Source organism: Megascapheus bottae, chromosome Y, assembly GCF_031878675.1.
Source record: "Megascapheus bottae isolate mThoBot1 chromosome Y, mThoBot2.hap1, whole genome shotgun sequence".
NCBI lineage: Eukaryota > Metazoa > Chordata > Mammalia > Rodentia > Geomyidae > Megascapheus > Megascapheus bottae.
The window spans coordinates 644,879-659,976 of NC_143548.1; the positions used below are offsets into that span (position 1 = coordinate 644,879).

The window sequence follows — 15,098 nt, forward strand, 5'->3', positions numbered from 1 at the left end:
ATCAAAAAGCAAGAGCCATCATTCTGCTGTCTTCAAGAGACACAACTTACCCCCAAAAAACAAGCATCTTTTGAAAGTGAGAGGTTGGAATAAACTCTATCAAGCTAACAGCCCCCATAAACAGGCTGGAGTTGCCATCCTCATATCAGATAAAATAGACTTCAAACCAAAATTAGTAAGAAAAGACAAAGAAGGTTACTACATACTACTAAAGGGATCTTTCCTCCAGGAAGACATAATGATCCTAAACATTTACACACCCAATTCCGGAGCTCCAAACTTCATCAAGCAAACTTTACTTACACTGAAACCATACATAGATCGAAATACAGTGATTGTCGGTGACTTTAACACACTACTTTCATCTATGGACAGATCAACAAGGCAAAAACTCAACAGAGAAACCTTAGAACTGAAAAACTATATAGACCAACTAGATCTAACAGACATCTGCAGAATATTCCACCCAGCAACAACATAATATACGTTTTTCTCAGCAGCACATGGAACATTTTAAAAATAGATCACATCTTAGGCCATAAAACAAACCTGGATAGATTCAGAAACACAGAAATTATTCCATGCACACTCTCAGACCACAAAGGCATCAAACTGGAACTGAACACACATCTCCACCAAAGAAAACTATGTAACTCATGGAGACTGAACAACACATTCTTGAATCACCAATGGGTCATCGAAGAGATCAGAACAGAAATCCAACAGTTTATGAAATTTAACAGTAAGGAGCACACAAACTACCAACTCCTTTGGGACACAACAAAGGCAGTACTCAGAGGAAAATTTATAGCTCTGAGTGCCTACAACAACAAGTTGAAAAATTGCAAACCAACAAGTTAATGTCTCACCTGAAATCCTGGAAAAGAGCAACAAACCAACCCTCATCCCAGTAGAAGAAAGTAAATTATTAAAATCAAAGCAGAATTAAATGATTTGGAATCCAAAAAAACTATAGAAAGAATCAACAAAACAAGGAGTTGGTTCTTTGAAAGAATTAACATAATTGACAAGCCCTTAGCAAATCTTACCAAAAAAAGAAGAGAGCATATCGAAATAAACAAAATCGCAGATGAAAATGGTAATATCACGACAGAAATTACCAAGATCCAGAATATCATGAGGGAATACTTCTCGATCCTTTATGCCAACAAATTTGAGAATCTAGATGAAATGGATGAATTCCTAGCCAATATTAACATACCCACACTGAACCAAGAAGAACTAAGCCAACTCAACAGGCCTATTTCAAGCTCTGAAATAGAAATGGCAATTAGAGAACTTCACCTAAGAAAAGCCCAGGGCCAGATGGATTCACAGCTGAATTCTATAAGGTCTTCAAAGCAGAGCTCACACCAATACTCCTCAAGCTCTTCAATGAAATTGAAAATGAAGGTTCCTTACCAAACTCATTCTATGAAGCCAGTATAACCCTCATCCCCAAACCAGACAGAGATTCATCAAAAAGAGAGAACTATGGACCTATATCTTTGATGAACATCGATGCAAAACTTCTCAGCAAAATATTGGCCAACCGTCTACAACAACTCATCAAAAAATTATACACTATGATCAACCTGGATTCATCATGGGGAGGCAAAGCTGGTTCCACATACGCAAATCACTTAATATAATTCAACACATCAACAGGAGCAAGGACAAAAATCACATGATTGTCTCAATAGATGAGAAAAGGCATTTGACAAGATCCAACACCCCTTTATGTTAAAAGCTCTGGAGAAACTAGGAATCCATGGAACATTCCTCAATGTAATAAAGGCTGTGTATGAGAAACCTACTGCTAGTATTACACTTAATGGTGAAAATCTAAAGCCATTCCCTCTAAAATCAGGAATGAGGCAATGATGCCCATTCTCTCCACTCCTCTTTAACATAGTACTAGAATTCCTAGCCAGTGCAATAAGGCAAGAAGCAAGCATAAAGGGGATCCAAGTAGGGAAAGAGGAAATAAAACTATCCCTCTTTGCAGATGACATGATTCTGTATTTAAAGAATCCTATAGACTCTACTCCAAGCTCCTTGAGCTGATCCAAAGCTTTGGAAGAGTAGCAGGCTATAAAATCAACCCCCAAAAATAAACTGCCTTCCTTTATGCCAACAGTGAGAGGAACGAGGCAATAATCAGGAAAGAAACTCCTTTCACAATAGCCTCAAAGAAAATAAAGTACCTAGGAATTAGCTTAACTAAGAATGTAAAGGACCTTTTTGACGAAAACTTTAAAACCATAAAAAAAGAAATTAAAGCAGAACTAAGGAAATGGAAAAACCTCCCATGCTCCTGGAATGGAAGAATCAACATTGTGAAAATGACAATCTTGCCAAGAGCTATCTACAAATTCAGTGCAATACCCATCAACAACCCAATGTCATTCTTTAAAGAAATAGAAGAGGCAATCCAAAATTTCATATGGAATAATAAAAGACCCCGTATAGCAAAAACACTTCTTAGCAGAAAAAACAGCGCTGGAGGAATTTCAATTCCAAACTTTAGACTCTATTACAGAGCTATAATTCTCAAAACAGCTTGGTACTGGCACAGGAACAGGCCTGAAGACCAATGGAATAGAACTGAGGACCCAGATATTAAACCACAGACCTATGGCCACCTAATCTTTGACAAGGGAGCCAAAAAAATAGAATGGAAGAAAGACAGCCTCTTCAACAAGTTGTGCTGGCAGAACTGGTTAAGCACCTGCAGAAAACTAAAGCTGGATCCTTTTTGTCACCTTGCACTAGAATTAACTCCAAATGGATCAAAGACCTGTAGGTAAAAGCTGACACACTGAAAACTCTACAGGAAGGAATAGGAGATACACTAGGCCTCCTTGGCACAGGTCGAAACTTTCTTAATAAGGACCAAGAATCACAACAAATCAGAGAAAGGCTGGATAAGTGGGACTGCATTAAACTGCAGAGCTTTTGTATGGCAAAGGACATAGCTAGTAAACTAATCAGGAAGCCTACAGAGTGGGAGAAGATCTTCACCAACCAAACAATGGACAAAGGCCTCATATCTAAAATATATCAACAACGCAAAAAATTGAATCACTCCAAAACTAACCTACAAAGTAATAACCATCCCATTAAAAAATGGCCCAAAAACTTAGAGTCTTCTCTGAAGAAGAAACAAAAATGGCCTATAGACACATGAAGAAATGCTCCACATCTCTGGTCATAAAAGAAATGCAAATCAAAACAACTCTAAGATTCCACCTCACTCCAGCTAGAATGGCCAGGATCAGGAAAACGAATAACAACAGATGCTGGAGGGGATGTGGCCAGGAGGGATCACTACTACACTGTTAGTGGGAGTGCAAACTCGTTCAACCACTATGGAAAGCAGTGTGGCAGTGCCTCAAAAGGCTAAACATAGAACTCCCCTATGACCCAGCAATTCCACTACTTGGCATTTACCCAACTACCCAGAAACTAAACCCACTAGCACAACAATGTTCATTGCAGCACTATTCACCATAGCAAAGATATGGAACCAACCTAGATGTCCCTCAGTTGATGAGTGGATCAACAAGTTGTGGTATTTGTACACAATGGAATTCTATGCTGCTGTCAGAAAAAATGACATCGCCCCATTTGTTAGGAAATGGAAAGACTTAGAAAAAATCATATTAAGTGAAATAAGTCAGACTCAAAGGAACTTAGGCTCAATGGTTTCCCTCATTTGTCATAATCAGTAGAAACCTTGGGCTCTACTAGCAGAGATTTGCAATAGAGCAAAATCTTGATACATAAGGCCATATAATGTGAAGCTAATTGAAAGGACCTCCAGGATAGTGAAACAAAAGCCATATAATGAATGATTGTTGTCCTTAATGTACTATGTTGTCTCTCATCTCCTTTGCTGTCCCTTGGTTATCTCATATTGGTATAGTATCTCCCTTTGTTATCTGATATATTGAATTTATTTGTATTTGGATATTTGAAATTTGATAGGGAAGGGGGGAAACAAAGACAGGTGGGGGGTTTGGGGGGGGAGGAAAACGGGTACCAAGACATGTGAAAGGGTATCAATGTATGTGAATTAATGCACCTTCTATCTGGCAAATATCATGTAACCCTTTTACTAATTACAATAAAAATAAAATAAAAAAACTGATTTACATAGTTTATTAAGACCAAAAATTCTCAGAAAGACCTCTTGTTTCCATGTCTGATTGTTGAATTCGTTAGTCCCGTCTCATGTGCATATCTGCTGAATGACTGTGGTCCACTACTGGTAATGAAAACTGTTCACTAGTTGTTACACAGGAGGGAAACTTAACTATGATGGTTCCCTATGACCCACAATCCAAACCCTGGGCATTTCGTGAAATGTCCAGAAGGGTGGCCTTGCTGAGGGTCCTAGCACAATGATGTTCACTACAGCATTATTTCATATGCCTTAAGTATGAAACCAACTGAGAGGTCTCTAAGTAGGGATTCAAGCCACGGAGTATTGATACACAGTGCTATTCTCCGCTGCCATTCAAACTAATGACAGCACCCCAATCTGAACCCAAATAGAGGAGCAACGAAACAAATCATGGTACGTGAAGTATGGCAGAGCCAAAGCCTCATGATGAATTTGCACCAGCTATTAAAAGAAAGGATTCTCAGCTGGGAGATTCTCACAGAAAGAGAGTGCTTCCTTAGCATGCATTAAGCCTTGGGTTTGATACCACAGGACCACAGAACTCGTGGTGTGGACGAAGTGGAAGAGCTCTAGTTGGATAAACCCGAGGAGTCCTGCCAAGGCCGTGAGATCACTGACCAAGATTGGCCAAAAGCAAAAAAAATGTTAAAAATTGCAGAATGGATTTTTCTAGGGTCAATTTTCACATGATCACACACTTTAAAATATATACTCAGAAGACATCCAGTCTAATTCTCAGAAGCTGTCCATATGTTTGTTATGTTTCTATGGATAATAAGTTTAAGAAAGCCAGCTCGTCTCACCGGTAGTTGCCAATGGGCTATTTTATCACTGCCATATCCCTGGTAGTTGCTTGTTGCACTTTGGCTGTCCAGAGAGATATATTCAAGTTTCCTTTCCCTAGGAATGTGAGATAATGCTAATCCTCATTCATTCCCTTTCAGAAATGATTCATCAGGCAAAACACATTGGTTCCAGGTTTTACTTCAGTTTTAATGAGTTACAATATTAAATGTATTATGACTCTCAGGACATGAATGGATTTTCATTTACATGGTCAACTCTCCCCAATTTCTTCGGAAAATACCTGGCTCACCCCGAATCCTCATCACAGAACCCAGGGGCCTTTACATTACCTCTTTTGACTGGGAAAATACAGGCAAGGAAAACCTGATGGTGAACTTAAGGAAGTGCCTAGGTTTCTCTTAGGAAGACAACCACTTTGTTCTTTCCAGTGCAGTCGGGTTTGTATTTGAGTATCTACAGACACTTTCAACCCTATTCTTCCAAATGAGAACATTGTTGTAACTCATTTCCTCTCAGTTCCTTCTTTGGAAAGTTTGTCAACAGTCTGAGAATCATTTCTTGCCTAATATTTATCATGCATAACTCTGTCAAAGTTTGCATGAGTGATTGACAATCCCCACTGTGTGTATGACTGCTTGTGACACTTAACTGCAAGGAAACACCTGACAGAAAATGGCATCCAAAATTGATTGAGTGTAGTGAAAAGATGCACTTCCATAAAAGGTTACAGCTAAGTGGTGAGAATCTGGCAAGTAGAGGGCTCTCAAGGAGAAGGAAAGTTTTTGTGTTTGACCACGTACAGGTATTTTTACAAAGTGCTTAAGGTAGAGTGCACTCACAGTAACCCAAGATTCTCTCATGCCTTACATGCTCAGTCTAGTTTCCATTGTAGCATATGTGTAAATTGCACCACAATCTTCTTCTATTGGTATTCCTTTGCATTCCTTTGGTGCCATGGATTACTCTTCACAGTTACATGACATTGAATAAGGTTTTGGAAGTTCAGAGATGGGAAAATACTCATCACAAGTGCATTTGAGAAGTTTAGTGTTCCCCCAGGAAAGTTTGATCTCGTTGTTTCTCTGATTTTCATGGTTAAAATGTGATTCCTTCGGGGAATGACCCTTTTTTGCCACCAAGATTCCTTGGGTTTTACTATAAGCAGTACTTGTGGGATTCCTCCCGATAGTCTGATCACAAGTGCAGCTCGATGGGTGAAATCTATCATAAGGCAATCATGGCTTGGAATGGTGTGGAACCAGTAGTCTACAGGAAGTATCTGCATATTCTGTACTGGCAGCAGCCTAGACAACAGAACAGCAGCCAATCCTCTGCCAGAGAATGAAGTTGGACATTTGGGACAATTTAGCTCCTCATTCCCAAATCTCTATGAACAGGTGGCCAGAATCCTATTCAAAGAAGCTACCTAGAGGTCTCATTCACCCATGTTGTTAGTTCGGGAGGGAACTGGAAGTCACCATGGAATTCATGAAACTGTTATCCTCAGCAGAATTGTGGCACCCTCCTTGATGTAGAGCAGCTATGAATATGAGTGGAAAGATTCTCATTAATTTTTTTGTGTAATCAAAGTGGATTCCTCATCAAAACTGAGAAGGAATGGACTCTCACATCCTTCATGAAAGTATTGGTTCAGCACAATGGAGATGGTAAATTTTGCCGAATACATAGGGGCTCTACTTAGTGCAGGTCAGTTTCTTTCCCGTTATGCTTTTAACCTGCCAACAGATGTGTTTTAGAACAGTCCACGTTTGCTGAGTGTGTCTGGGCTGAGTTGCTACACGGTATTTGTCAGTACAAATGTACATTAATCTTTGAAATTCTCTGCTTCTCTGTCATTACAAACATGGATATGCATGATTTCTAAGACCCTCATTGGGACCACTGTAAACAGGACTATGAAAAGAATATTCAAAGTGCAAGATAGCTTCATTAGTGGTACCACTAACACCATCTGCACGGATGTCCCGTTCATTATGAAGATAGAAACAATATCTTTGGGCAATGTGTGTATGTGTACTAGAATACATAGAGGACATCATACAAGACATTTTGAGCAAGAGCCTGAAGAGACGTTCCATCTTGGCTTTTCAGGAAGTCCAGTTGTCAGCAGGTATGAGTTCCATGAAATGTCTCGACACAGGTTATGTTTCAGACATCTGACCCCATTGTCAACCTATGAATGAAGGCAATCTGTTGTTGCTTCGATGCTGTACCGAAGGCTCAGAGCGTGCCTGTAATTCTATTTCTGCTGGGTAGGTTAAATCCCCTTATGGGTCCCACATGTATACACTGGGCATAATGAAAAATTCACTGGTGTTGTGAAATTCGGTGTCGTTAATGGCCTAAGATCCCTCCCTAATTCCTGAACTGGACCTCACTTGGGTATTGAGATGTGTTGGGTTTCAGATTGTATCTGTCTGCTTTCCTGTGTATCAGTTCAAAAAAGGATAACCTCTGTGAAACCCTTGTGGAAATCCAAATTGCCATTGAAGTACATCATGTTCCTATGACACTGCCATAAATTTAGGTGATGGTTGTCCAATAAAAAATTCACTGCTTGCACAAAGAATCCATAGCTTGATTGCCCCTTTGTGCCAGTTTCCCTCCTATAACCCCTGACATTTCAAACAAACTCCACGGAGTCAGAAACTTGTTTTTTTCTTTCTCAGCAGGATCCAATCATTAACATACATTGAGGTCTCTCTCGTCAATGAGGTTGTGTGTGTGTGTCTGTCTGTCTGTCTGTCTGTCTGTCTGTCTATCTGTCTGGTGTGTGTGTGGGTGTGATGGGTGTCTCTCTGTTTCTCTAATTTGTTTGACTGTATTCACTTCATTCCTCTCTTCCATGCTCAAATTATACATGTGGGAGGAAAAGTACATAATTGCTTCTTATACTAGAAAGATGCTTTCAGTCCAGCTCCTGATCACTCTGTTTCGGGTTTCTCAAGGCTCAATCCCTACCAGTGGTGACACAACACCACTCCTGACTTTTTCGGTGTATTTGGTACTGAGTTTATGCCTGTAATCAAAGTGACTGAAGGGGATGAGATCTGAGTAAAGCAGTTCAAAGGCAGCCCAGTCTTTGAAAGCAGAGAGATTCTTATTTTCCTTATTCAGTAGAGAAACAGAAAGTAGGGTTGTTTCTCTAAAGGCAAGGTGGTTCCCCCAGCTGAAGAAATCGAGAACCATACCCAGGCCAGAATCAGTATAGCAGGGAACCGTGGAGCCACAGATCAGTGACAGCCCCGAGAACCATAATACACCCCTAGGAAACACACATAACTACAACATAGAAAACAGGATAAAAAGGGAGGCAGACAGACAGAGTTTTGACATATACATGTGGGCCGGGATTCACCATAGTGTGAACTTCTCTTGTAATAAAAACCTCATTGTGATACTCGTTTGGATATCCTCCTCTACTTTACTGTTACGTTACATGAAGAGAATTCAAGGTAGCTTATAGGAAGATAAGAACAAATAACCGGGAAATATGCATGGAAGCCCAAACAAAGTTTTGCTGAAGATTTCATATTTAATCTTCATCTGGAAACCCAGTCCATCCTTATCCCAATGTATCTTTCATGGTAACAGATGTTTGGACTTGTATTAAGATTATGGTTCAGTAGGCACTTTCAAGGTCCAGAGAAATTTCCTAATGCATAATTAATTCACACACCAACGTCTTTACGTTTTGAATTTTCCAATTTCCCAGCTATATTTGTTTGAAGGCTGAAGTGAATAATTAATGAATACGCAGTGAATGACACGACAGCCTATGCTGCAGAGACACCAGTGAGATATTGGCAGAAGTAATTAGAAATAATGGGTGGTTGAGGTATGCACCCTAGTAGAACCTTGTGTGAAAATGAGTCACAGCAATCCTTTATCAGCTGAATTCTTGCCTGTGCCTACCAATGTCAGACAAGAAATGGACGGGAAGTGTAAGAAGGGCCAGTTGTCCTCTTTTGGATGGGAAGGGGTGTGTCCGTGGACATAGGCGGAAGTGGGCGGGACTTCCTGGATGTGCACCCCGGAAGTGAGGAGGCTGACCTGCATTACAAAGCTGGGACCCCTCCCAGCGGCGGCCCCACACAGAAGGAAAGGTTGCCAAGGGAAAACTGCATGCTGGGTCTACTGCCTTCCCAGTGAAGAAGGGATCCCACACTGCTAGGTTCACTGGTGAGTCTGGAAACTTTCAAAGACCCATGAGACTCTTCGCTTTTCGTCCTTCTTTCAACTCCACCATGTGTATGTTAGCTGCTTGCCACGTGGGTTTTATCTTGAATATCACTCTCTAAATACTAGGTTTCTCCCTTCTTCCCTATGTGTCACCAGCTAGTGCCCAGAGTTTCCTTAAAGTAGGCACTGAGAGACCCGTAGCTAGACTATTCCTGTCCACCCCTGACACAAGTCCCTCCATTTTATATAAAACAGAACCAGAAATACCGCCAGCTGGAGTGTTTCAAGTTATGCTCGATTGTGAAAGACAGGGCAGGACGTACCAGGCAGGTGTTCGTGATTAGGACTGCTAGAACTGTGTGCCCAGATAAGAAAGGGAGTTTCTGATAAGGAAAGCATCTTGGGACCAGGCACGGGAGGCGTCAGCCTTCTCGGAGCCAGAGGAAAATTCCACTGCGGTCCCCTGGGTGAACTCATAGCCTTATTTGAATGGACCAATCCCTACCCTGTAACTATGCTTCTGCTGCTGTAACCATGCTTCAGCTACCCATAAATACTCAACTGTCCCCCGCCCAGGCGCGCAAGTCTTCTGAGAGACTGTGTCGCCCCAGGCGCCCGTGTTCCGGAATAAACCTCTTGCTACTTGCATCCGACTGCGTGGTCTCGCTGATCCTTGGGGAGGGTCTCCCAAGAAGGACATCCCGCAGAGGCGGGGGGTCTTTCAATTGGGGGCTCATCCGGGATAGGAGACCCCTACCCAGGGACCACCGACCCACCTACGGGAGGTAAGCTGGCCAGCATTCTGTCCTCTGTGTTGTACCTGTTTTGCTTTGTGTTAATTGTGCTTGCGATTCTGTGACCCGGCCGTGTCAATCTGTATTCTGGCGGACCCGCGGAGGAGCTGACGAGCTCGGACTCCCGACCGCGGCCCTGGGAGACGTCCCAGAGGCATCTGGGGTCAGATTTCTGGCCCAACCGGTTTTCGTTTTCAGGGCTTTGCCTCGATCTGAGGACTCTTTAGTCCTGCTGGGAGGGGAAACATCTGGATCCCCTCCAGACACTCGTTTACTTTCGGTTTTGCACCGGAGCCGCGCCGCGAAGTGTGTGTTGCCTTTTGTGTCTGTTAATATTTGTTCTCACTGTGACGAGACTTGGACTGACTACTGACATGGGACAGACCGTAACCACCCCTCTGAGTTTGACCCTACAGCACTGGAAGGAGGTCCGGACAATAGCCAGCAACCAGTCGGTGGAGGTCCGGAAAAATAAGTGAATGACTTTCTGTTCCTCAGAGTGGCCGACTTTCGGAGTCGGCTGGCCACTAGATGGCACTCTTGACCTAACTATTATTTCACAGGTCAAGTCTAAAGTGATGAACCCAGGACCGCATGGCCATCCCGACCAGGTGCCTTATATTGTCACATGGGAGGCCCTGGTCTCTGACCCCCCACCCTGGGTGAAGCCCTTCCTATTTAACACCAAGCCTATTGTGACCCCCTCTGCCCCTGCTTTGCCTCCTCCTCTTCCTCCGTCTCCTGTCTTCCATCCTCCAGGACATTCCTCCCTATACCCAACTCTGGTGTCCAAGGAACAGGAGGGACACAAGCAGCAGCAGCCCAGTAAGGTCCTGCCTCCAGAGGAAGGAATCCTGGTGGATCTCATGGCAGAGGAACCCCCTCCATATCAGGGGCGAGGGCCTCCTCCTCGGCCATCAGGAGAAGGAGCCCCACAACTTCCGCCATCCAGGAACCCCACGCCCTCCCCGGTGGCGGGACGGTTGAGGGGACGCCGTGAACCTCCCACCAAGCCAGCGTCCTCTCAGGCGTTTCCCTTGCGGTTGGGCGCCAATAACCAGTTACAATACTGGCCCTTTTCAGCCTCAGACTTATATAATTGGAAGAACAATAACCTCCCCTTTTAGCAAAGATCCTTCCAAACTAACTTCATTAATAGAGTCTATTCTAGTAACCCACCAACCTACGTGGGACGACTGTCAGCAGCTGCTGCAGGCCCTGCTTACTTCAGAAGAAAGGCAGCGCGTCTTTCTGGAAGCCAGAAAGAATGTTCCTGGTGACAACGGGCGCCCTACTCAAATGCCTAACGAGATATATGCTGCCTTTCCTTTAGGATGCCCAAACTGGGATTTCACTACTCCTGAAGGTAGAAACCATCTAGTCCTTTATCGCCGGTTGCTTATTGCGGGTCTCCATGGGGCCTCGAGACACCCTACTAATTTGGCTCAGGTTAAGCAAGTAACCTAGAAAGGAGAGGAGTCCCCCGCAGCCTTCTTAGAACGCTTAAAGGAGGCATACCGTGTGTATACCCCGTATGATCCTGAGGACCCGGGACAGGCCACTAATGTTGCCATGTCCTTTATTTGGCAGTCCGCTCCAGATATCAGGAAGAAACTAGAGAGACATGATAACTTGCAGAACCTGTCCCTCCAGGAGTTGCTCAGGGAAGCGGAGCGTATCTATAATAAGCGGGAGACTCAGGAAGAAAGAGATGAGCACCTAAGGAAAGAAGCAGAGGAAAGAGAAAGTGCTAGGGACCGCAAGCAAAACAAGGAGATGAGCAGATTACTGGCCAGGGTAGTGACAGGACAGAAACAGAACAGACAGGGGGGAAATAGACGGGGCCCTCGTGGGGTCGAGAAGGGCCAGTGCGCCTATTGCAATGAAAAAGGACACTGGGTCCGCAGCTGTCCTGAGAAGCCTAAAGGACCTCGGATACCCAAGTCTCAGACCACCCTCTTAACCCTGGACGATTAGGGGAGTCCAGGCCAGGAGCCCACTCCCCCTGAGCCTAGGATAACCTTGACTGTAGGGGGGCAACCGGTCACCTTCTTGGTAGATACGGGAGCCCAACACTCCGTGTTAACCAACACCCCCGGCCCACTGAGTGGAAAGTCCGCGTGGGTGCAGGGAACTACTGGTGGAAAGAGGTACCGGTGGACGACAGACCAGAATATACAACTGGCAACGGGTAAGGTGACCCACTCCTTCCTACATGTTCCTGACTGCCCATACCCCCTTTTGGGAAGAGATTTACTAAAGGCACAAATCCATTTTAAGGGAGATGGGGCACACATCGCTGGCCCCCAAGGGCAACCCCTACATGTACTCACCCTGAATGTAGAAGACGAATATAGAATATATGAAAAGGAAGGGGAAAAAGGAACTTTACCTGCATCTTGGCTTCAAGTATTTCCCCAAGCCTGGGCGGAAACAGGAGGAATGGGACTGGCTAGACATTAAGCACCCCTTGTTATTATGCTAAAGGCTAACTCTACTCCTATTTCAATAAAGCAATATCCAATGTCACAAGAAGCCAGGCAGGGGATCAGGCCTCACATCAAACGCCTATTGGATCAGGGAATACTAGTGCCCTGCAGATCCCCCTGGAATACTCCCTTGTGGCCAGTAAAGAAGCCGGGGACAAATGATTACCGCCCAGTCCAGGATTTGAGAGAAGTTAACAAAAGAACAGAGGACATCCATCCTACTGTACCAAATCCATACAACCTATTGAGTGGGTTGTCCCCAACGCATACATGGTATACAGTATTAGATCTGAAAAATGCCTTCTTTTGCCTGAGATTGCACCCCAATAGCCAGCCCCTTTTTGCCTTTGAATGGAAAGATCCCGAATTGGGAATATCAGGACAATTGACCTGGATTAGATTGCCACAGGGATTTAAAAATAGCCCCTGTTTAATGAGGCGCTGCACCGGGACCTGGCAGACTTCAGGGTGCAGCATCCTAATTTGATACTCCTCCAATATGTGGACGACCTAATGTTGGCAGCTCAAACCGAACGGGATTGTAAACTGGGGACTGAGGCTCTCTTACAGACCCTGGGAATTCTGGGATATCGGGCTTCGGCCAAGAAGGCCCAACTTTGTTCAAGAAGTCCACGGAACTCGACCGGACCTGACTGACTGTCCTCTTCCCGATGCTGACTTCACTTGGTTCACGGATGGCAGCAGTTTTCTGGAGAATGGAGAGCGAAAGGCAGGAGCTGCGGTTTCCACCGAGACTGAGGTAATTTGGGCCAGAAAATTGCCTCCCGGAACTTCAGCCCAGAGAGCGGAACTCATTGCCTTGACTGAGGCCCTCTGGATGGCAGAAGGTAAGAGACTCAATGTCTATACAGACAGCCGATACGCCTTTGCCACTGCCCACATACATGGAGAAATTTATAGAAGACGGGGCCTACTAACCTCAGAAGGAAAGGACATTAAAAATAAGGCAAAAAACTGAGTATCATGCATTGTCCAGGCCACCCGAAAGGGGAATCCCCAGAGGCAAGGGGAAATCGCCTGGCAGACAGCGAGGGAAGCCGCACTTCAAGGGACCTCACAAGTACTAATTTTGCCTGTGGCAGAGAAAACACCAAGGGATCCTCCTCCACTCCAGTATAGCCCAGAAGACATCGAGTGCCTTAAGAAAATGGGGGCTGTTTACAACTCCAAATTGGGACAGTGGATTTTTGATGACAAAATAGTGTGGCCTAAGAAATGGACCTTTAAAATAATATCTGAACTTCACAAAATGACCCATTTGAGTAAAAAGAAAATGAAGACCCTCCTCAGCCGAGAAGAAAGCTTAAGCTACCTCCTGGGAGAGGATGAGGCCCTGCAGCAAGTGACCAATCAGTGCACTGCGTGTGCCCGAGTCAACACAGGACGAGCTAAGGTTGGAATTGGAACAAGAATAAGGGGACACCGCCCGGGTGTCCATTGGGAAATTGATTTTACTGAGATTAGACCTGGACAGTATGGCTATAAATATCTCCTGGTATTTATAGACACCTTCTCTGGATGGGCGGAGGCGTTCCCTACTAAAAATGAAACAGCCAGAGTAGTGACCAAGAAATTACTGGAAGAAATTTTCCCCAGGTATGGCATGCCCCAAGTGTTGGGAACGGATAATGGGCCAGCGTTTGTCTCCCAGGTAAGCCAGTTGGTGGCCAAATTACTGGGGATTGATTGGAAATTGCATTGTGCCTATAGACCCCAGAGTTCAGGACAGGTAGAGAGGATGAATAGAACAATAAAAGAGACCTTGACCAAATTGACATTAGCAACCGGCCTAAAGGATTGGGTGGCCTTACTCCCCCTAGCCTTATATCAAGCCCAAAATACCCCCGGCCCACATGGATTAACTCCCTTTGAAATTATGTATGGAGCACCTCCCCCAGCTGTTAATTTTTTTGATCCTCATATTTCCAATTATGCTAACAGTCCTTCTTTGCAAGCCCACTTACAGGCTCTTCAGATAGTCCAGAAGGAAGTTTGGAGACCCCTGACAGCTGCTTACCAAGAACAACAGGACAAGCCCATTGTCCCACACCCTTTCCAGGTTGGAGATTCCGTGTGGGTGCGGAGACACCAGACTAAAAACTTTGAGCCTCGCTGGAAGGGACCATACATAGTCCTTTTGACCACCCCCACGGCCCTCAAGGTGAACGGGATTGCCTCCTGGATTCACGCCTCTCACGTAAAGGAAGCTCGTCAGGAAGATTCTACCAACCAGAAATCAGGATGGAAGCTGCATCGCACTTCAAACCCCCTAAAGATAAGACTTTCTTACTGTTAATCCTTCTTTGCATAGTCCCCTCATTCCCCACGGAAGGGAGTCCTCACACTCCTAAGCCTTTAACTTGGCAGTTAATATCCCAAACTGGAGATGTTGTGTGGGCCCTTCCGGGACTCACACACCAGGTTCATGGTGGCCTAACCTCACCCCTGACTTCTGTCAGTTAGTGGCAGGAGTAGATGGGGGGGGGTGGGATGTAGCATATTATGCCCCCACCGCTCTCCCTACGGACGAGTGCCCTAGCACCTGGGAGTTCAGGGCCAATAATTTTTATGGGTGTTGCGGACCCGACAAAAGAG

The 15,098-nt window shown here is 44.5% G+C and overlaps 2 protein-coding genes across 2 annotated transcripts; both read left to right on the top strand.

Moving 5' to 3' along the window:
- The first annotated feature begins 10,571 nt into the window (after window positions 1-10,571).
- Window positions 10,572-13,622, top strand: LOC150040181 (uncharacterized). Its single transcript, XM_090327311.1, is given in 4 exon segments — window positions 10,572-11,108; window positions 11,110-12,402; window positions 13,006-13,330; window positions 13,480-13,622. Coding segments are annotated over 4 exon segments (2,298 nt in total).
- Window positions 13,623-13,650: 28 nt separating this feature from the next.
- LOC150040182 (uncharacterized) lies at window positions 13,651-14,799 on the top strand. The gene is made up of 2 exons (XM_090327312.1): window positions 13,651-14,099; window positions 14,445-14,799. The coding sequence occupies exons 1-2, from the start codon at window positions 13,651-13,653 to the stop codon at window positions 14,797-14,799; spliced, it is 804 nt and encodes a 267-aa protein (XP_090183438.1).
- Window positions 14,800-15,098: the final 299 nt, after the last annotated feature.